Source organism: Crocuta crocuta, unplaced genomic scaffold (genome assembly GCF_008692635.1).
Source record: "Crocuta crocuta isolate KB4526 unplaced genomic scaffold, BGI_CrCroc_1.0 scaffold692, whole genome shotgun sequence".
NCBI lineage: Eukaryota > Metazoa > Chordata > Mammalia > Carnivora > Hyaenidae > Crocuta > Crocuta crocuta.
Window position 1 is genome coordinate 717284 of NW_027532877.1, and position 23386 is coordinate 740669.

General features: G+C 51.2%; 1 protein-coding gene across 6 annotated transcripts in view; it reads right to left on the reverse strand.

Annotated features, from left to right (window-relative positions):
* TBX5 (T-box transcription factor 5) overlaps positions 1 to 23386 on the reverse strand; it is an 86306-nt gene that overhangs the window by 5738 nt on the left and 57182 nt on the right. For all 6 annotated transcript variants that reach the window (XM_077745641.1, XM_077745640.1, XM_077745643.1 and 3 more), the window contains 2 exons: positions 20910 to 21001; positions 4202 to 4428 (listed from right to left, as the gene is read on the reverse strand). In XM_077745641.1, the coding sequence (XP_077601767.1) occupies positions 4202 to 4428; positions 20910 to 21001 (319 nt within the window). The remainder of the gene's footprint in view (positions 1 to 4201; positions 4429 to 20909; positions 21002 to 23386) is intronic.

Genomic DNA, 23386 nt, shown 5'->3' on the forward strand with positions numbered 1-23386 from the left:
CGTGAATACAGGTTTCACAAGAGCAGGGATCTTGGCCACCTCGCCTTCCTCTTATCCCACATACTCAGCACAGTGCCCAGGACAAAGTAAGTGCTCAACCAATATTTATTTCACAAACGCATCCCAGATCTGCCGCTCACTAGCCACATGACCTTGGGAAGCTAACCCAACCTCTTGGTCCCCTGTTGACCCTGCACAATGTTGAGCCCCGTCTCAGGGGCTACAGTGAGCATCCAAGGAAGGAAGCGATGTGAAATTGCTCTAAAAAGCACATCACGCTAACAAAATGCAGACCCTGCAAAACTATACTCCCTTCTTTTCCCCCTGCCTCTGACTAGCCTTTGAATAGCCAAGGCATTGCTTTAAATCTTTATTTGGGTTGGCTCTGATATCTAAATGGGGGGGGGGGTATCAGGGTGGGAGGGGGAAAGAGAGACAGACAAGTGCTCTCCCAGGCCCCAGGGTCCTGGATTTGATTGAGTGGCATTGATAAAAGACTTTCCCCACTTTTTTGGCTCCATCCATCGGGAGAGATAGTTGGGAGACAGCCACGTCCAAACACAAGAAGCCCTCTGGCCGGCCTGGCCCTTTGACATTTCGTTGGGCCTGCCTCCTGGGCTCATTGGAAAGGACACAGACAATGAGGGGAAGTCAGATAGCGGGGGTAGGCAGGGGCCAGAGGGAAAGCCACCCAGGGAGTTATCACTTTGCGGGAATCCCAAACTGGAAGGAAACCTGGCTGATTCGTTATCACCTTACAATGGAGGCTGATGATGAATTGCTTTCTGTCGTCCCTAAAGCACGCAGGACAGGCAGCGCTTGTCTGGAATGCTGTCCCTGGAAGCTCCCTTTGGGGGGCGGAAGGGGGTGGGAAGGGCAGAGGGCCCCCCCGCCCCCACCACCTCGCCTACCCCCATCACAGCAAAGCGCTTGCTTCAAAACAAAAACCTCTTGTGTCCCTCATGGGTGCCCATTGGCGTCAGGATAAAATCTGAAGTCCTCAAAAGTCCTGAAACCCCGCCTCTCTCTGTCTCCCGTCTGCCTCTACTTCCCTCATTGCGCTCCGGCCGGTGTCTGCTCCCCAGTCGGGGCTGGCTCCCCAGTTCCAAGGGGCTGCCCCCACACCCCTCTCTCTGCCTGGGTCCCCACCCATCTCCCCCCTTCTCCTCTCCAGCTCCTATGCTACAGACCTTGGCTTCAATTCCCCCTGAAACCACCTCCATCCCCCAGCCACCCACCGCCCAGGCATCGGCACTTTGCACATCTCTGTAGCATCAGACCACCATTTAAATCAAAGTTCTATCACCGCAGAGGCTGACATCTGACCTGCCTGCCACCGTGAACTCCAGCCATGTGCAGTGTGTGGAGCCCTTAGACGCGCGGGGCACCATTCCGGGTGTCTGGGGGGGGCCTGTCTCATTCCGTCTCATCACAACCCCACAGGGGAGGCGCTATTACACCCGTCCTTTTGCAGAAGAGGTAGTTGAGGCAGAGAAGCAAGGAGCTTGCCCGTGGCCACACTGCCGAAAAGCATCTGCTGCTGTGATGCCCTGCCACACACCGGCCACCACTCCAGCTTTCCCAGGGGTCACCTCGAGGGGATCCTGAGCTCACCCGAGGGCTCCGCCCAATACCCTGCGCAGGTCAGCTGCGCTCATCACGGGGAGAGCCCATATCCCCTTGCATTCAAAGCCTTCCGACTCCACCCTCCAGGAGAAAAAGCATTTACACGGATGCTGCTGTAAATACTGAACCTTAAAAGTACCGTGATGCTTTTTAACTTCTTCCGCCCCTTCTTCTGGTCTGGCATTAATTTAATCGACAGATCTCCCTAATTCAAACCTGGTGAGCTCTTAATCCAGTATGTCTGACCCAGTCTCGAGATCGGACTCTAGCAGAGGATGGCATTTTGAGATCGCAGGTGCTAAGATAAAGGGAACGGGGATGGTCTAGGGTATGTGTGACTCGGAGCTCGGGCAGAGCCTGCTGACCGGGCGTGGGTTCAGATTCTGCCTTCAGGAGCCTCCGGCACATGGTTTTAACCTTTCTGGGCCTCAGTTTCCCCACTTGTAAAGTGGATGAGTAGCAGCACGTACTCAACAGTGTTGTTGGAAGGCTGTGGTGTAGAGCTGAGGCAGGGCACCCTTCAGTACAACACAGAACAGCATCTCCGCGCAGGGACCTGTGTTCCCGGGGACATTCTCAACCCCCTGCTGGTGCCTGAAGAGGCAGACATGTTTGTAGGCATCTGGTCTCCAGCCCAGGCAGCAAGGGGACAGGCTGGGAGTCGGGCCGGGGGGCCCGTGGGGGAGATATTTTTGTTCCGGCCTTTGAGATCCAAGGAACATGGCTGGGCTTCGGGTTCAGTCTGGAAAACAGCCTCACCCGGATCGGCACCCCAGCCCCAGGCTCAAACCAACGATGGCCTTTCTTGCCTTCAAAACACGAGCTCAGTAGACGTCAAACAGTCTGTGTGACTTTCCTCAAGTAACCTCAGCTCCGAGAGAACTGAGGAAGCATTTGTTTCCATCAGTTGTTAGGAAGCTGACTTTTTTTTCATAAAAGAAGTTCCAGACACTGGGCACTGGACTTCCAAAGGCATCGAGCTGGCTACTGAGGCTGAGAGACACAACAGGCCACTCTGAAGACTAAGGTTTGGGCCTCCTGGAACCAACCAGTGACTGCGTATTGGGGTCAACCTTGAGCTAATATGACAAGCACAAGGGCGCCTGGGGAGCTTAGTCGGTGGAGCGTCCCACTTTGGCTCGGGTCATGATCTCTCGGTCCATGAGTTCGAGCCCCAAGTCAGGCTCTGTGCTGAGCTCAGAGCCTGGAGCCTGTTTCCGATTCTGCGTCTCCCTCTCTCTCTGCCCCTCCTCCACTCACACTGTCTCTGTCTCTCTCAAACAAATAAAATAAAACTTAAAGTATGTATATATATATGACAAGCACAATTTCACATCTTCACACCAAGCCTATGGAACAGATCTAATCATGAGCCCAAATCTATAGATTAGAAAAAATAAGGCTTAGGACAGTTAAGACACGTGCCCCTAATCATAAAAACTTGCCAATGGCAAAGGTAGGATTCATCCCAATTGTATGTGGTCCCCTCCCTCCCGTATCTGCTTTCTCAAGGCTTCACGCAGATGGGAGCCTTCCCATCTCATGGACGGGCTTCCTGCAGCGATAACCACAATCAGGGCTAACACCTGCTGGATGCTCACTGAGGATCAGGCGCTCCCAGGAACTCGGCACCGTTTACAAAGCGAGAAACCGAGGCCCAGAGAGACACCTGGCTGAGGTCACACAGAAGCTGGCGGCAGACCTGAGAGTCGAGCCTGTGTCCTCTGGCCCCGTTGCCCACGCTGTCCCTGCCGTGCCTGTCTGCTGTTCACACAAGCAACTGCTCCAGTAAAGCGTCTGGCTCAAAATAGATGCCACCAGAAACTCCCTTCGGTATTAGAGCCCTGGACTCAAATGACTGAGGAAAAGTCCCCCATTTCTCATCTGGCCAGGAGAACTACGAAAGGTCTCAGAGAATTCAAACTAGATTTAAAGACAAAATGCAAAGGAGAGAAAAAAAAATCAGTTGTGATTTTTTTCTGTTTTTGGTGTTGATTTTGATCTAGAAAGACAAGAAAATCCACCCACCCAGGAGAAGCCGCGGCACATAAACCAAAGCACATCCAACTGGAAAAGGGCTCCATGCGGCATGGCTCGCATAACACAACCGGAAACACAGAGTCCACCAGTGGGGGGTGGAAAAATAAATGCTGCTTCACCCTTTTGAGGCAATACTTTCCCTCCGGCAACTAAAAACCATGAGGCAGCTCTAGGCTCATGAAAAGATCGTCCATGGCGTATTCTCGAGTTTAGGAAATGCCAAGTTGCAAAACATGGCATAATATCAGCCGTTAAAAGAACAAATGATTATTTTTATGTCTGTGTGCGCATGCACGAATCAAATAAGACTGGACGCTTCAAATATGTCTTCCCCAAAGAAGGGGCCAGAACTGGAAGAGATGTGTCAAAGGAGATCCTTTAGTTTTATAGATACGGTTTGAATTTCTTAGAACCTCGATGTATTTTTATATTGCTTATGTTTTTTAAATAAACAGATGTAGTTATGGGTGCTTCCCACCACCCCCCAGCAAGGAAAGGAAGGAAAAACAGAAAGGCAAGGAGGGTCTGGTCTCACCTTTCCTCTTGGTACAGTGATAAATCTGGCCGTGCTCCTGGGGCAGCGGGTACGGGTTGGGTGGGGGCAGGAGGTCTTGGGAGGGGCCGGACACACCATTCTCGCACTGGTACTGGGACCCCAAGTTGGACGAGGTGGAGAGAGCTCGTGGCTCGCTGCTGAAAGGGCTGTGGTTGGAGGCTACTTTTTGTCTCACTGTGCTCCTGGGGACCACAGGATATTCTTTACTGAAAGAGAGAAGATAGGAAATACTGTCGATCAGTGTCCCCAGCACAGATTCCCCTCCCCCCCCCAACTGGCTGAACCACGGGGTCCAAGAACCCACCAGAAATGTGTTGGAGAATAAGAAACAAAGGAGCCTTTGATGAGTGAAGGGATGCAGTTATAGTCAAGTGTATCAAATACCACAGACGTCTACATTTAGGTAGTAACTTTTCATGCCTTATACATTAGGCAAGTAGGTTTATGTATATAGTTCCGTGCGTATATTGAAAGTTAAATGAGCACCTCCATTGAGGAACCATCTTCATGATTGATAAACATACAGCGTTTTAGAATATTTCAGTCTATTGCGTAGGTCTCTGAACTCCCTAATTCAAAAGCTAAAAGAGCCAAGCAGTCAATCACTTAGACTCAAGAACTTTGGTCACAATAAACACTTGTGGGTTTCCATCTTTAAAACAGCGCTGAGGTCTTTGTTCAGCCTCAGGAAAGAAGTGGCTGACCATCCAGGACAGTCAGGAATGACCCAGACTACCCTAATCGGAGTAGGTTGCTGCCTGTGCCTTAGAATTCCTTTCCGAGCTGCCGTACTCGTCACCACTGACATCGTATTTAACTTCCCCTCCGTGCCTCAGTTTTCCCATCTGTGAAATAGGATCGTACAAATCTCCAGCTCAAAGGGCCATTGAGAGAAAAAGAAATGCATGCATGTGACAGTAGCTGGCACATAGCGAGTGCTCAACAAATGACCACCGTCATCACTACTGCGGTCGTTTTGAGCGAGTAGGAGAGAGAAAAAAGGAGAGGGAAGGGGGAAGGAAGAACCGGACAAAGGAAACAGAGAACAGAGCATGGGATCTAAGAGTAGGCAGACCCAGATTCAGGCCCTACCTCCATCGCGTATAGACTGTGTGCCCCCCAGAGCTCAGGTGTCACAGGGGGAAACAGAAGAAAATCCTGTGACACCCTATGAACAGCACCCTCCCAGGTGCTCAGCATCTTGTTTCTCACACTCTTCCGACTCACACCCTCCACATCCCCTTGCCTTCAGCTTTCACACCAGGAATTCCCACTCTGTTCCTCACAAGAGCTTGGGAATTTCACCAGGAACCTCTCCTGGGAATTAAAACTTTTTAAAATGTTAATAAATAATTAACTCTAATTTTTGTAATGTTTACTTTTGAGAGAGAGAGACAGAGCACGAGTGCAGGAGGGATGGAGAGAGGGGGAGACACAGAATCCAAAGGAGGCTCCAGGCTCCGAGGTGTCTGACACGGGGCTCGAACCCACGAACCGTGAGACTATGACCTGAGCCAAAGTCGGACGCTTAACCAACTGAGCCCCCCCAGGCGCCCCGATAATTACTTTTTAAAAAGGGAGAATTGAGAGGAGCGTCTGCACTCATAAGAGAATAACAGTCTGACCCCCAAAATGTGCTCTTCCATGCAGGGACAGGGCTGCCAACGTTTGGGGCAGGAGAGGAAATCGGGGACAGGAAAACCCCAATTACAGCGTGCAGGCTGGTGAAGGGGTGATCCATCGCATCCTTACTGGAAGGCAACTGGACAGCATCCATTTTTTTTTAATATACAATGATGCAGATCCAGCAATCCAATTACTACGAATTTTCCTAAGAAGTTGTCCAGGTCTGGGGCGCCTGGGTGGCTTAGTCGGTTAAGCGTCCGACTTTCGCTTGAGTTGTCCAGGTCAATGTGTAAAAAGACATAAGCATAAGGTTTTTCTCTACAGCACAGGGAAAATTAGAAATGGTCAAAATGCCCCCACCGATGGTTAAGTAACATGGGCATAGCTGAGCGATGAAATATTACACAGACTTAAAAAAGAATGAGGGGCGCCTGGGTGGCTCAGTCAGTTAAGCATCCGATTTTGGCCCAGGTCGTGATCTCACAGTTCACAAGTTCGAGCCCCGCGTCAGGCTCTGTGCTGACAGCTCAGAGCCTAGAGCCTGCTTCGGATTCTGTGTGCGTCGCTCCCTGCCCCTCCCCCACTCATGTGTTTCCTCTCTCTCTCTCAAAAATATATAATAAGATATTAAAAAACAAAATAAAAATACACGAGGAGACTTTATATACATGGATTCAGAAAGCTGTGCAAGATGAATCAAGGCAAGAGAACACAGAACAGGATTGTAATGATGAAATGATTACCGGCAGTTCCGTCAGGAGCTGGGGGCACGGGAAAGCTTTCAGGGCACGTACCACTGTGTGCATGCCTGAAAGTCCCAGGGGAAAGCCCCCCTTAGTCAAGGAACAAAATGAAGATGAAGCTATTAATAGCCCCTCCCCCGTTTTCCCCCCAAGAAGAGCACTTGCAGGTGGGGGCGGGGGGAGGTCAGAACAGGATGTGAATCTGATCCAAAGTCATCTGCGAATGCAGAAAAGCTGCTACTTCCAGTGAAATGCCCATTCTTCATTTAAAAAAAAAAAAAAACGAAACAAAAAACCAGAAAGGAGTCTTCCACCCCACCAAGCCTGTAGCACACCTGGCCCAATGTCCTTCCCAACTCTGTCACCTGGCTAAGCCTTAGTTTCCCCATCTGTGAAATGGGGAAAACACAGACGGTACGGAGAAGCCACAGCATTCTGCCCTTACCTCCTCCCTGCACCCCCCCTCCCCCGACACCTTCCTGTCCCAGAATAACCCACTGGCCTCTGAGTTCTACTTAGCTATTTCAGCATCCGGCTGGAGTGGAAAGACGGAAAGTTTTGGCTTCAGGAAGCTATGTGTTCTCTAGATCTGTAATCTCATAGCTGTGTGACCTTGGATGAGGCACCGAACCTCTCTGAGACTACGGAGAAGATCCCACAGTATGCCCTGGAAGATACCTGGCACTTAGTGGGAACTATGGTTACGCCTTTACAAAATGGCTCACACTTTCAGCCCACAATACTTCCCAGGAGGAAGCAGCTCCGTAAGCCTGACTCCTTAACTCAGAGATCCTTACTCGGGGCAGTGGAGGGGGTATGGAACTTAAGGGGCTATATTTGGATTTTTTAAATGACGTCTTTATTTTCGCTAATCTTGAATCGACACTGAGCGTCCCTTTCTGTTAAAAATGTAGGCAACCGGGGGCGCCTGGGTGGCTTAGTCAGTTAAGCGTCCGACTTTCGCTTAGGTCATGATCTCACGGTTCGTGGGTTCGAGCCCCGCGTCGGGCTCTGTGCTGACTGCCAGCTCGGAGCCTGGGGCCTGTTTCAGAGTCTGTGACTCCCTCTCTCTCTGACCCTCCCATGCTCACGCTGTCTCTCTCTCTCTCCTAGAAATAAATAAAACATTAAAAAAAAAAATGTAGGCTACCGGCCACAGTGGTATCCCAGCGGCCCTTGCCACTGTCCCCCACAGGAGTCCCATCCCTTCAGTCCCACTTCAGCTGCCGTACATGCCTCAAGATGCCTTTCGTGCTGATCACGGCTTCGAAATCACAGTCGTTTTCGACCTGCTTCTGGATCATTCCTCGAAGCATTCGTAATGGGCACGCGATACCATACTGCCATTTCAGTATATTTCCAGGGGCACCTGGGTGGCTTCATCAGTTAAGCAGCCAATCTGCTCAGGTCATGATCTCGCGGTTCGTGAGTTCGAGCCCCACTTCAGGTGAGCTCAAGCCCCACTTGGGGATTTTCTCTCTCTCTCTCTCTCTCTCTCTGCCCCTTGCTCACTCGTGCTCTTTTTCTCTCTTTAAAAAATTAATAAATAATAAAATAAAAATATTTCTATAACTATATTTAAATACAACTGGTTTTCTTCTGCAATCTACACATCTGATATAATGCATTTAATCGTATTATTCTGAGAAGTGACGTGTAAGTTTCACGAGGCCACCAGAGAGGCCCAGGCCACCAAACAGGATCAGAACTCCTCCTGAGAAGAAATACACATCAATAAATCCCAAACTTAGTCAGTTGTGATTTTTGCCACAAACCAACTATTCTTTTTTGTATCATGTTTTTCAATCCATTTTTCACCAAGTGCATTTAGCCTCACTCTGAGCAACGATATCTGCAAAATTATGGGCTTGTGGCACAACGGACCCTGTAAAGCAACTGAAATAAATACGTATTGAACTCGAAGAGGGGCGCCTGGGTGGCTCAGTCGGTTAAGAGTCCAACTCGTGACTTTGGCTCAGGTCATGATGTCACAGTTCGTGGGTTCGAGCTCCACATCAGGCTCTGTGCTGACAGTGGGGAGCCTGCTTAGGATTCTTTCTCTCTGCCCCTCCCCTACTCGTGCTCGCTCTCTCAAAATAAATTTTAGGAGCACCTGGGTGGCTCAGTCGTTAAGCGGCCGACCTCAGCTCAGGGCATGATCTCACAGTTCGTGGGTTTGAGCCCCACGTCGGGTTCTGTGCTGGCAGCTCACAGCCTGGAGCTGCTTCAGATTCTGTCTCCCTCTCTCTCTGCCCCTCCTCAACTGACACTCTGTCTCTCTCAAATATAAATAAACGTTTAAAAAAATAAATATATAAAATAATTTTTTAAACACTTAAATAAAACAACGTAAATTCAAAAACAGCACACATGCAATCCCATCACATCCAAAGGGCACCCCAAGGCTCTGGGAGATGAAGTAACTGCCCCTGGTCCCAGAGCTAGAAAGACCCACAACCGGATGTGTAACCCAGCCGGCGCCCGACGACTTCTCCACCGGCTCTGGAAGGTTTGTGTCCAATCTCAGAGCACAGTATACTTCTAGGAGAGCGGGGCTGGGGCCCAAGATTCCTCTCCCACGTCTCCCACCCCTCGGGGGCGGAACCATCTCCACCCCGGCCCCTGACTTTGTTTGTCATGTGAAAGCACATCAGAGTAGCCAGGCCAGGGCCGCGGACCGTCTGCCAACTTTCCATGAGGCTACAGAACCCTCACGACACCCAGGGGCCCCCCGGGCCGAGCTTTCCCGTGCCATGTGCCATCTCGGGACCTAAGTGGGAGCCATCGTGTGTAACCACACCACCCCTCGGCCATCCTCCGGGAGGAGGGGGTGGGGGAGGGGGCCAGAAGCCTGAAAGGAATAAAATTAGCTTTGCAGTCCTCTCTTTGAGGCTCCAGCTACGTAATGGAAAAAAAAAAAAAAAAGAAGAAGAAAAAGGAAAAGAAAAAATTACAATAATAATAAAACATTATAAAAGCTGTCAAACCTCGCCGGCAATTCTGCTTAGGTCTGCTTAGTTCAAGAGCCGGCCCGCCAGGGCTCCGACACGAAGGGGGAAATCTCTTTTTGGTTTTATGTTCTTAATGGGGAAGGTTATTTTTTTTTTAATTAAAGAAAACAACTCCCAAAAAATGTTGGCCGGGGGATTTTACAAGAGAATGTATCAATGGACTCTGTGGAATTCTCCCCTCCCAGCGCCGCCAAATTGCAAAATGACTCTGGAAAGGGCCAAACCCTGCTTTTGATTACTAACACTCACAGAAGTGGGAAAGCCACACTATCCTCATAACCACTTGTCCCTCACAGCTTGTTTCTCTGCAAGGCGCCGGAGACATCGTCCCCACCGCCCGTCAGGAACACCTCGCGCGGAGCCTGCAAAATGACGTCCCCAAGTCCATCTGACAGGTGTCAAAATAGGAGCGTGCCAGGGTGAAGCGTGTCCCCAGTCAGTACGGGATGACAGAGCAAAGGGGAGAGAGCATTTGCAACCCAACGACATGGGGGGATCTTCCCCGGGCTCCTCGACGCACCAAAGGAACACGGTCAGGGCGATAAGTCACAGCGCCTAACGTCCTTGCAGCAGGGAAGACAAATTCTCTTCCTCAACAGCTTGAGGGCATCAGTGGAGAATTCAGGGCACTTGGGGCGCCGGAGTGGCTCAGTCGGTTAAGCCTCCGACTTCGGCTCGGGTCACGATCTCACGGTTCGTGGGTTCGAGCCCCACGTAGGGCGCTGTGCTGACAGCTCAGAGCCTGGAGCCTGCTTCAGATTCTGTGTCTCCCTCTCTCTCTGCCCCTCCCCTGCTCACACTCGTTCTCTCTCTGTCTCTCAAAAAATGAATAAACATTTAAAAACAAGAAAAAAGAATCCAGGGCACAAAGGACGTAAAGTAAAAGCTGAAAAGCCCTTGTTCTTCTTGGAAGAGGGAAGCGACAAAGTGCTGGAGTGGGTTGTTGTTTTTTTTTCCAGCCCTATCCTCATTTCCCTCTTCCTCCTCCCCCTCCACATTGTTCTTTACATGCCTCTTGGGGTTCTAGCCACTCATTTGATCCAGGCGATAAGCCCGCCTCATCGGTAGGATTACATATACTTTAGAGGTAAAGAAGTTGAGGCTCAGAGAGGTTAAGCAACTTTCCCTAAGTGGCCCAGCAGAGAATAAAGCGGAGCTGCGCCCCGGGTCAGGGCGATTCCAAAGCTCTTGCGAACTCACTTAAACGTGATCACAGGGAACTGCCTCCTTCACACCAACAGCCTGGGCAACACAGCCGCCCTGATACATGAGGCGTCCTTGTGGCAACAGCTGGGTCCGGGCTGCAACGGGCAACGTCAAGTTCTCCTGGCCAATCTGTCTGTCCTGCTGTTTGAGCGACCTACAGTTTACCAAGGTCACCCCCCTCCCCCTCACCCCCGCTCTCTGCCAGCTGCAGGCGCATCCTCACGGACATGCGGCGCTCAGTGCGGGTTCCCGGGACACAAGCCGGGGTCCCCAGCCCCTCCGCTCGCCCTGGCTGCCGGCGCCCCGCAGACCAGCGCCTCCCCGGCTCGGGGCCCCCTCTCACATTCTGTTCCACGTGAGCGAGTGCAGTGAATGACGCCATTGTCGCCGGCTCTGGGCTGTAAAACGTTACAAGGGAATACTGCGATCGGCGGCCAAGCTCCGTCCGCAGCCCGCCGCCTGCTAACGAAGGCCCCCGAGAAGGTTTTCCACCGCACCCCCACTGAATCGGCCTTTTCACGGGAGCAGGTGGCAGGGGTGCCTGGGTGCTGGGAGGGGTGTCACTCCCCTCCCCCCCAAGACCGGCAAGCCCTCTCAGACAACGGAAGGGGCGCGTGGGGCAAGACTGGGGCTGCGGAGTCCCTGTCCCCCTCTGACTAGTACCTCCGTCTTGATTAAAATCCCCACAGTCCCAGCCTTCACGATCTATTCACTTTCTAAAAACGCTCGGGGACGCTATTCTGAGCTAACGTGCGTGGACGCTCGTGGGGGGAGGACCGGGGACAGCTGAGCCAGGCAGGATGGAGCTCGGCGCGAACGAGAGTCGCTGTCTCCTCCGCGTCTACAGAGAGCTTTGCGGTCCTTTAAGTACTCAGTTCGCGCCACGCCAGCACGCTGGGGGAGGGCACAGTGAGAACCGGGCGCACCAAGAACACGTACGCATCTCCCACCACGGGCCCAACAACCAGGGCTGCAGAAGTTCAAAGATGCCTCCCTCTCTGGCCTTGAGCCCCCACCACTTACGGCAACTTCGGGTTGAGAACTCGGGGCTCCCTGGTTGAATCTCTAGGTAATTTAACATCAGGGTGGTCGTGCTGACTTGGGGCTCTGAAATCAGGCCGCGTGGACGGGCCTCGCCAGCCACAAACCCGGCCACTGTGGAGCTGGCTAGGTTCCACCTTTCTCTGAGCCTCACTTTTCTGCCTATAAAATGGGAACAGTAAAATCCACCACGTCTCGGGATTGTAAAATAATGCGATGCCCAGAAAGGCTTACCATGTATGTGGGACCCACAGCTCGATAAACGCCAGCTTACAGATCACCCGTTATTACGTTTGGAAGCAGAGGCACGTCCCTTGCCTGGGGTCTGATTGGCCTAGGAACCGCCCCCCAAACTCTGCCCGAATGTCATGTAGTTAGAACTTGTCGATTTTTCTAGGGGGAAGTCCGTTCTTGTTAGCACCTCCTCAAAAGAAGTCCAGAGCCAGCTCTGGAATCGCAGAGCAAGTCCTGAACAGTTTCACGACCACTGTTGACATCAGTCTTTGCCTCCATTTCTCCACTCACAGAATGGGAGCAAGGCCCACGTCACATATCATAGCTGTCAGCCCCCAAAGGGAAGAGCTGGGGCGTGAGGCCACAGACAGGGAAGGTCGGTGCAAATGAAGCTTGCGGCGGGCTCAAGGTAAGGGTCCATCCACCAGGTACGTACTCGGCCTGAAGACCTTGACCTCTTGGTTCAGTCCCCTAAAACTATCAATTTTAACAAGTTTAATCATGTCTTTATTAGCTTCTTTTTTTTTTTTTTTTTCATGATTTTGGAGGGAGGATGGGAAGGTGGAGGGGACTCTCTGAGGTCCGGCCCTGGTCTTTCTGGAAACCAGAAGGCTGGAAAGGCCCAGACTAGCGGATCTTTCTCTAACTGCTTCCTATACCAAAGGGGCTTGTTTTGAGGCCTCTGTCCTGAGGGAGGGGCCCCTCGGTCATGCAGACGTAAGTCAAGGAGCTCCTGGTGACCTTCAGTTCAAACGATGACCTTGGCAAAGCCACCCAAAAGCAAGCACTTCTGCAAGAATGCCAAATGGCCTGTGTACTAATATAAAAATCCATCTCTCCCCCTAAAAACAAACACCTGTGAAAGAATGGGCCTCCAGGGAGAACTTCTAATGTGAGAACATTACTGGGACCGAGTAGTTGAGATACAGGGCTTAGGGTGAGGAAGGGTAGAGACTGGAGTATGGTTGAAGCTCGGCTGCATAGCACAATGGCCTGGGGCAATTAGGGAAAAAAAATGTTCACTCCTGGTGAAATAGTTAACAGGGATTAAGAATACACTTATTCTGATGAGCACCGAACAATATATAGAATTGTTGAATCACTATACTGTACACCTGAAACTAACATAACACCACATATTAATTACACTTCAATTAAAAACAGAAAAACATTCAGCAGAGAAAAGAAATACTGACTCCTGAGCCCCCCCCACCCCCACCCGCGCAAGAGTCTGATGTCATTGTTCTGTGGTACAGCCTGGACTTGGGGGGGTTTAAAAGCTCCCCAGGAGAAAGAGGCTTATGCAAAAGAGTACACGCTCTAAAAATCCATTTGTACAAAATTCTGTAACAGAAAAAAACCTAACAGTAAAAAAATAAAAATAAAAGTCGAAACACTGATTGCTTCTGGTGGGGAGACGGAGGCAAGAATTAATTGGGAGGGAACATGAGGGAAATTTCTGGGGTGGGGGAATGTTCTCTATTACGACGGGGGCTTGGGTTTCGTAGGAATGTGCATTTGTCAAAAAGCAAACGGGGCATTTATGGTTTGTGCCTTTCGCTGTATGTAACTTTACCTAAAATAGAGATCTGTGAGCAAAAATTGAATCTTAGTTAATGATACGCATGATGAAGTACAGAGGAGTGGAATGTACTCATGTCTGCCACTGCTGCTCAGTATGAAGTGCATAAAAAATATAATGGATGGATGGATGGATGGATGGCTAGATGAGCTGGTGGATGGTGGATGGATGGATGGGCTGGTGGATGGTGGATGGGGGATGAATGGATGGATGGGTGGATGGGCTGGTGGATGGTGGATGGATGGATGGATGGATGGATGGATGGATGGATGNGGATGAATGGATGGATGGATGGATGGGCTGGTGGATGGTGGATGGATGGATGGATGGATGGATGGATGGATGGATGGACTGTCCAATGGATGGATGGACAGACGGACGGATGGATGGATCAACGGATAGAAAGATGGATTAGTCAATGGATGGATGGGTGGATGGACGGATGGACGGGTGGGTGGTTAGATGGATGATAGGGCAAATATGTAACAAAATATTAACCGTAGAATGTAAGCAGAAGATTTATGGGTGTTCATTGTCTAATTCTCCCAGGTTTTCTATATGTCTTACAGTTTTCATAAGAAAGCATCGTGGAAAGACTGCAGGTACTTCTCATGCTCAGCCAAAGTTGAGCACTTACAGCAAAGGGTTATGTTTTATACAACAGCCCCACACATGGGATCTATTTCCAGATCTGTTTCACACATTTAGCCGAACACCCTTGCTCATTCTGTAGAGCCAAGGGACTACCCAGGTGCGAGCAGGGGACCCCTCCATCAGAAAACCTGTCAAAGGGCAGTTTCGGAGCCCTCCCTAGAGCCTCTGAACCTCTGAGGATGAAACCCAGAAATCTGCTTTTCTTAACAAGCTCCCCCACCCCCCAGGTAATTTTGAGGTCTGCCAAAAGTCTGAGAAACGCTACTCACTCGTGAATGAGTGATGTGCCCACAGACACTGTCCCCGAAGAGCAGGGCTGGAGCGGGGGATGGGAACAGTGTTACAGATTGGGGGGGGCGGGCATTGTTCTCAGCATCCATATCCCTGATGGTCACCCAGGAGCCAACATGGGACCCCCTTGGGACAAACCTCAATTTCAAACTCAGGCCGGCTTGGCTTCCCAAACACACCCCGCCGTTGTTTCCCACGAGTTCACACTTCTCCGGGGGAAGCCGTGCGGCAAGCCAGAAGTACAGCAAGAAGTGGGGAGTTCATGCCGTGTCCAGAATGTCTACTTGGAAATCGCTCCTCATTAACTGGGCATTCCGATTACCTTTCACCGCAAGCATGGGAATACAAGAGTGCGAAGCCGTTTGAAGGTGACCCTTTGCGGTTAGAAGCTCCACATTATTTAAAGTCAGGAAGCCAGGGCTGGAGAAGGAGGGAAGGTGGCAACGGAGGAAGGGCTTTAACCTTCTAGGGGCCCCAGACCCCTGAATCCTTTGAAAACGTTGGCCATTTTTTATTTTATTTTATTTTATTTTTTTGCCTATTTATATATTGTGAGTCTTTTGGAGGGTCCCTGGCTTTAATTGGATTTTCAAAAGGGCCCCTGATTAAGAAGCCCAGCCCTGGGGAAGAAGGTGGAGGGGAATATAAATAGCTCAGAGGCAGGTGAGAATGGTCAGTTTCCAGTGTGAGCCGTGGCCTGAGAGAGACGGAGGAGCCTCTTCCGTGGGGCTGGGACATTCTGGGCTCTCAGCTCTCCTAGCCACCGGCTGGAGGGGGAGGGGGAGGGGAGGCAGACCCTCGGGGTGTCCCATCTCCAGAGACCACCTCCCCACAGCGCGAGGGCAGCCCAGTAAAAGACTGAGGAAGTAAAGGTTCTGAAGCTGCCACCATCCACCGAGTGTGACAAAGCCCCAGTGACGCTGCAGAAATGTGTCTGCTCTGTGCACACAGCTTACCCCTCGTTCTGGGGTTTGTATGTTATTACAGGAAGACAAGGAGCAGCCAGTGGGGAGCAAGGGGCAGTCTCTCCATCCTCGGAAAATAAAACAAGCTCACGGCCAGGCCTCTGCACCCTGACCAGCCATGTGGCCCTGGGGCTCATCACACTGGCCTCTGGCTTCACGAAGGCAGGAACCCCATCTCAGCATTGGGCTGACATCAATCCAGCATCGGTCGGGACCCGATACCCTGCCAAGTGCCACCATGCCTGCTGGAGTGGAGTTAAAACATGCAGACACCCTCTTCGACCCTCCTCCCTACTGGAGGGAATCCCTGCCCCTCGAGTTGTGAGTCCCATCCAAGCCACGGGATGCCGCAGAAGTCACACTACACATCTTAAACAAGAGTGTCTCGGCTTCCTCCTGGTTCCCTTGGGAGCAGCCGGCAGCCCCAGGAGGAGTCTGACCACTCAGAGTCCCCCACGCACAGCCCAGTGAGGTCCCAGCCGAAAGGCAGCGCCAGCTGGTCACCACGGCAACGCGCGATCGCGGACACGGGACTTCTGCTACCTGCCGCCCCAACCAACGCCTGACTGCGGGCGAGAACTGCCCAGACGAGCCCTTTCCAAGTTCCCGACCCACCCATCACGAAGAGGAAAAAAGTGCTCCCCTGTGACTTCCTGCTTCACTGGGCACACAGTGGTGACAAGCGACGCCTGGTCTTCTCGGCATCAGCAGTGGTGATGAGCATCACCGAGCGAGGGCTAGTGGACCGTGCCTGGGTGGGGCTCAGGGGCACGTGGATGGCCTCCCAGCTCCTCCTGAAGCGCTGAGGTCGCTTGTACTTCCGTGGCCCTTGAGCGGGCTGTGGAAGCACAGAGTGAGCCACGTCTAGCGTTCTGGAGTCCCGGATTTACAGCCACACCCACGAAACGAAGGCGTAGCTTCCCAGCCCGTCCCAGCGGAGCCTGGGAGCAGCCAGTTATGTTGCAAGAGTAATCAGGATGCATACATCACCTCAGTCACCCATGCAACAGCCCTGGAGGCGGCTTCTATAATCATCCCCCATTTTACAGATGAGGAAGTAGAGGCTCGGTGGAATAGGGGAGCCCTCGGAGCCACTCCATGGGTGGCCCTGACCCCAAAGCCAGCGGCCCTTGTTGCCCTGGGGATTCACCTTTGCATCCTCAGCACCTGGTGTAGAGCAAGCACTTCATAAATGAGTGTTAACTGAATAACAGATTGATAGATCAGAAACTGCATGAATTAATGAGTCTCTGGTCCTCAGTTTCCCCTTCTGTAAAAGGGAGGAAACTGGGGGAGATGCTGTCTCCTGTGGTCCCCTTCTGTCTGTAGCATCCTATGCTTCTTGGGGTGGCCATGCTCCCCAAGCCACCATGTCACTGTGCCACCTGGCTGGCTTTCAGAGAGCTTCAGAGTGTGACCCTCTCTACACCCCAAGACTTGCAGATTCCTACCCACTTCTACCCTGATCCAAAGCAGAAAACCCTTCTTCCCAACAGTGCAAATGCCACTCGTCCCACGAGGCCGGGCTCCCACCCTCTCCTTCCCCCATCTCCCCTCCTCCCAGGGCCCCCACCTCCACCCCCAGAGTCCTTGGCCTTGGCCAAGTTCACAACTTGACTGAACACATCTTAAAGACTGGAGCAAAATTCGAGAAGGCCATGCTGTACGGAACACCGGAGCCGAGATCATTTCAAACGGCAGCGAGGCTCCCACACCTTTGTCGTTAGGATGAGCATTTAGGGGTATTTCCCAAACGTCTGCCGCGCGCCTATGACCTTGACCAGTTCACCAAACCTTTACTCCAGCTGTATGGCTCTTCAGTTAATATTTTCCCTTAAATAATCAGCCTTAACCCTCCCCCTTCCCTCCCTCCCTCCCTCCTGCTTCAGAACCAGCCTCATTGAAAGCACCAACATCTATAAAATCAGCCTGATATGCTAGTGGCCATCCACCTTCTAAAATCATCCATCTGTCACCAGGGGAGGGGGCCCTGTCATTTGGACAATATCGGTTTTTAGCGGAAGATGTTTTTGAAGCCGCAGATTAACCTTGCAGAATAACCTTGGCACATACTTTAATCACTCTGCTAAAGACGGGGTTTTAAAATAATTTTATCTTCTTTGTGCATTTTCTGCAGCTCTCACATTTGTTTTTTACAATCAGCGGCCTTGTTTCTGTAACTAGAAGTCCTACGTGGCAAAATAACTAAGACACCATCTGCATTTTCAAAAAAACGCGGAGAGCTGGGTGAAGAGGCATGGCCGGGTGAGTGCCCAGACATCTGCCGAGCCAATGCCGACGTTATTTATGTGGGCTGACCGTGAGTCAATGTTCGGCCCTCTCCCTTCTTCCAACTGTTGGAATTAGAGGAAAGATCATTCCTCCTTCCCCCGCCCCCCCCCCCCCCCTGTAGCCAGCTGTCACCGGGTGTGCAGGGGACAGGAAACAGGATTACGAGATGAACAGGGAGCCTGCTGTGCTGGCCTGGCCGTTATCACGGCCGACTCCGGACAGCCATCTCCCCCACTTGTCACTGGGAGCTGGGACCACAGCCCAGAATCAATGCTTCACGAGGGCAAAACTGGGGGTAACGGGGAGTCTTCCCCCAAATCAGAGACGTTATATCGAGCTGGGACTAGGCACCACGCATCCTGCTGACCTTCCCTCATATTGGTTCTTATGAGAACCTTGGAAAATGGAGGCTGTATTTATGTGTGCCCATTTGACAGATGAAGACACTGAGGCTCTGGGAGGTTAAGTCACTCGCCCGAGGTCACATGCTGAGAAATGCAGAGCAAGGATGGAACCCAGGCTCGTTGGACCCCCAAAGCCTTCTGTTGGAGCCCCTCTGCCTTACTCCGTCCCCTTCTCAGGGGCCACAGCCACAGACCCGGGCAGAGGACCCCGTCCACTCTTCCCAGCCTGGTTCCCCAGTGCAACTCCTAACATGGCCACCAAGACACACGTGGTTCTTCAGCTGAGAGTTTTGATCCAACATGTCAATTACTGAGTGCCTACTGACGACGGGCCACCCTTTCCTGCCTTTTTCTGCACGTGCCTTCCCCAAAAAGGATCCTGAGACAGCCCTTAGCCGATCTCCAATAACTGAGAGATGAGAGGGACAGCCAACTCAGACCAAAATAGAGTCGTCTGCCTAAATATCCAGCCAGCTGTGTTTAGAACTTCAGGACAGAGTCCCCTGGGGCCACTGACGTTCAGGCTCCCAGACACCTTCACTTCCCTACCTGTCTCTTCCTCTGTGTCTATCATCTAGTGAATCCACTTCTAAAGCGCAGGGCCCTGGCCTGACACAGGAAAGTAGTGAGGGATCCCAGGGACAGACATACATGGTCTGTGGCCAGGGGACACCTCTTGGAGGAAGGGACAGCTCCAAGGAGACCTAGTGACGGGCAGCTGATGGTCAAGTGAGGAGGAAGGGAGGAAGCCTGAGGAACACCAGACGTGCTGTTCAAAGGGCCAAAAATCACGGCAAGAATCCACATGTCGAGCATCCCTTTCTGCATGGTTGAGACAGAGAGGGGCCACTGGACGGGACAACCTAGGGGAGTGGACAGGTCACACAGGAAGGGCACGGCCCTCCACGGGAAGGAGTCTGGACGACCTTCCCCTGAAAGCATCAGGAAGCCTGGGAATGTTCTAGGCCGTGGAGCAAGCTCGTCTGATCTGTGTTTTACAAAGATGTCTTTGGCAGCTGCCTGGAGAAAGTCCTAGAAGGGCCCACATAACCCAGGAGGCTGTGGCAGCTGGAACAGACAGCCTGGCGAGGGTGGGGGGTGAATTCGGACATATGTTAAGAAGGCTAGATCAACAGGACCGGGTGACTGGTATGTGTGAGGGGGTGATTTGCAACACCTTCAATCCATTATCCCACCTGCTGTTGACTTTGTGGGAAGGAAGGAAAGTTCGAGGGATGGAAAAACTCTGGGTTTGCAGGCTGGAAGGGGGTGGCTCTCATCCAGTCCCTACCTGCTCGGCCGCCAGAGCGCCCCACCCCCAGGAGGGCTGAGGTAAGACTCTATCAAAGGCTAAAACACCTTAAGGACAGCTGACAGAATGGCGCGGGGGTGTGATCACCGTGGAAATAAAAAAAGCTTGGCACCCTGAGCCCAGGGCCACAAACAATTCCTCTGACCCCTCCCAAATTTACGTGGTACTTGCTGTCAACTTTTCCACTGACCGTAGACTTCACCCAACTCCGCTTTCAAAATGCAGACACTCAAAGCCAACATTTTCTAACAATAATAATTGAAGAACTTGGTTCCCTTGGCCACAAAAAGCATCTTACTACCCGGCGATCATCCTGGGGTGGACGCGTGCGCATCTGAACGTATTGGTGTTATTTTTTAAAAGCGTGCATAGATCAGGTGAGCCCACCATCGAAAAACTGTTCCCGTGGTACGTATTTCCAAACCGATGTCAAAACCACAGCGCTTCTTCCCTCTTCCTTTCTTTAGATCTCTTCGGTTTTCTTTCTTTCGATCTTTCTTTCTTTCGATCTTTCTTTAGATCTCTTAGGTCCTTCTGCCTGACTCCCCCTTTTCATGTCTTCCACAAAGGATAAGGAAAAGCTTCCTAAATGACCTCATTTTATTTTGAAACACTAAACCCACCAGAAGGGGTGGGAGGGGGGAGAGAAACCCCTTCCTGGCCAAAGGAATCAAGATGTATTTCTAATTCTCTCGCCATATGGTAAGTTATTTTGGAAGCGTATCATGAGGTAAGAGAATGTTTGACAAAATTGGCAATGCTTGTACAACCCTTTCAAATCAGACCAAATTCCCACTATGTACATTTGCTATAGGCCCCTTCTATTCATCATATCAGCGACCGTGACCACAGGATATGTAAAAATACTGAGCAATTTTTATCACCAGCTTCCAATCCCCCGGTGCCCCGGACCACCACATGGTGTCAAGTTTGTCTGTATTTCACCCCCAGGAAATCAAGTCATTAACTTCCCTTTCATTTATGGAGAGCTGTGGCCAAAAAGAAAATCATTCGTCGGCTGTGACTTATGGGAAGAAAAAGAGAAAGGACTGGGTTCACGAGAAGGAGAGAGATAGCAGAGAGAGAGAGGAGAGAAAGTCTAGCTTTTGTTGCCCAGATGGAGAGCATCAAGTTCCCCTGTGCTTTCTCCCCGTCCCGCCCCCCAAAGGAGCACACACGTGTCTGTCCCCCCCCAAGGCTGTCCCATAGTGTAAGCCGCAGGTGGGCATGTGGGGGGTTATCAGATGGGGGGGCTGTAGGTAGCTGGCTCCCCCTTTTCTCCATGGGGACGTGGAGACAAAGGAGCTCAGAGTTCCACCTTCTTACCTTTGCATTCTTGACATTCTATGCAGTTCCATGTCGTCACTGCCCCGGAAGCCTTTGGCGAAGGGATTATTCTCAATCTTCAATTGGGTGATCTGAAGGAAGGAGAGAGAGAGAGAGGGAGAGAGAGACTTGGGTTTTCACTCAATTGCAGGAAACGCAGCCTCTGGCAACCAAGAGCAGCAAATTAAGCCGGTCACGTCAATGGAACCCACCACTTCATTCGAGAGGAGGCTTTGAAAAGTGTCCTAGATCAGACCGCTTTTAAAAGGGGGAAAAAACCTGGTTTCGGTTTGCCCACTAATTGGAGTCATACCCTGCCTCGCCCCAGCTGGGTTTGTTTTTTAATCCTGCTGTGCTGCGCTACAAACACAGTCTAGGCCCCCAGCGCTCGGTTGCCCCCCCGAGGTTGTGCAGTGCTGACGCACGGTCCTCCCGCAGTGCGGTGATGGCGGTGTGGAAAAACTCGATTGCTTTCAAAATTCTGCCAGGCCTCATGCCGGCTTCACTCGGCTCCACGGACCCGGGGTGGCCAGCCCAGGTGGAAGACGGTGTCTAATTAAGCAGGTACCCAAACACGGAATGGTAACACACACGGCATCTGTCAGCTCCAAACCCCTTCAATTTTCTAGATAAAGAAGAGAGATCCCTCTTTCTGGAAATTCTGGTTCTGACGTTCAACCCTCAGTAACAGAACAGGATCCCTGTTTCAAAGGCCAGAACTTTCGCGTAGGCCGTGAACACGTGTTTGTAAGCATGGATGGACTGTACCAGGTCCAGTGGAGAGAGTCCCATCCTACGGACTTTGCTAGAAGTATTTCCTAAAAGCTGCGTGTGAATCGCATGTTTATGCATCAAATCACTTTTTTTTTAAGGATCCTTTATTTTTATTTACGTTTTTAAATGTTTTTATTTATTTTTCAGAGAGAGAGACAGAGTGCAAGGGGGCGAGGGGCAGACAGAGACGGAGACACAGAATCTGAAGCAGGCTCCAGGCTCTGAGCTGTCAGCACACAGCCCGACGCGGGGCTCGAACTCACAAACCACGAGATGATGACCTGAGCCAAAGTCGGAGGCTTAACCAACTGAGCCACACAGGCGCCCCATGTTTAGTTATTTTTGAGACAGAGGGAGAGTCAGAGAGAGAGGGAGAGACAGAATCTGAAGCAGGCTCCAGGCTCTGAGCTGTCAGCACAGAGCCCGACTCGGGGCTCGAAACCATGAGCCATGAGATCATGACCTGAGCCGAAGTCGGATGCTTAACCGACTGAGCCACCCAGGCGCCCTCATCAAATCACTTTGCAGCCACCAAGGCATCATTAGGCAAATTCAGTGATGCTAGCTTCACCTTCATTATCATGACTGCACCATATCTATACAGCACCTGGGTCTGCTTAGTACTTTGATCTAAGTCAAACCACTCTTTGTTTATATTTATCTTATAAAAAATATACCACTTCTCTATACGTGGAACCCAATCACCAGCCCACCTATTCAATAAAAGGAAAACTACTTTAGCCAGTTCTCTCTACTAGCACCCACGGAAAGTTCTAAACCCAAGGCCTGCCTTCACTTTGTTGCAAGGGGAAACGAGACACTTAGAGAGATGAACTTACACAAATTGGTCCTGCACTCTCTCCCTGACAGATGAACGGAAAGGTAATCCAAACAAGAGCACTTTCTCTGTGATCACACGGTACGCAAGTAGCCGTGAAAAACACCTCATCTACCCCCGGGAGCAGAGCTACAGACTTTCAGACACTGAGCAAGTTTCTTTGGGGAAACCAGGAGTAATTAGTGAATGCACCCAGAATTCATCCACCTGGGGGCAGGCATTCTGGTATGTTCTGTTTTCCAGAAGAGATGCCCTCTGCCTCCAAGACTCTGTAATGAACGTGAAGTTACTGTATTATATACGTGCACGTGTGTGTGCGCCTGCAACAAGAAAATACGTAAAATTGACGTTTTAAAACACGGTATATGACTCCAACCACGGGACATTTTAGAAAAGGCAAAGATCAGCAATGGCCAGAAGTTGTGTGTGGAGGGAGGGTCGAAGAGGCAGAGCGTGGAGGACATTCAGTAACACTATTCTGTGTGATACGGTAATGGCGGACATGTGTGCGTACATGTTGGTCCAAACCCACAGAATGTATGACACCACGAGTGAACCCTCACGTGGACTCAGGGTGATAACGACGTGTCAACGTGCTTTCGCCGATTATAATAAATGTCTCAGTCTGGTGGTGGATGTTGGGGGCGGAGCCTTTGCGAAGGGTGAGGGGCAAGGGGTCTCTGGGAACTCTCTGTACTTTCCACTTAACTTTGCCGTAAACCTGAAACCGCTCTTGAAAAAAGTAAAATCTATTTTAAAACGTTTAAAGTAGGCGTGGGCATGGATGTGTATACACATTCCCTCCTCCCTCGTTTTTTTTTTTTTAAACACCATGCCCATTCCTACAACTTCCTGATCTTGACTT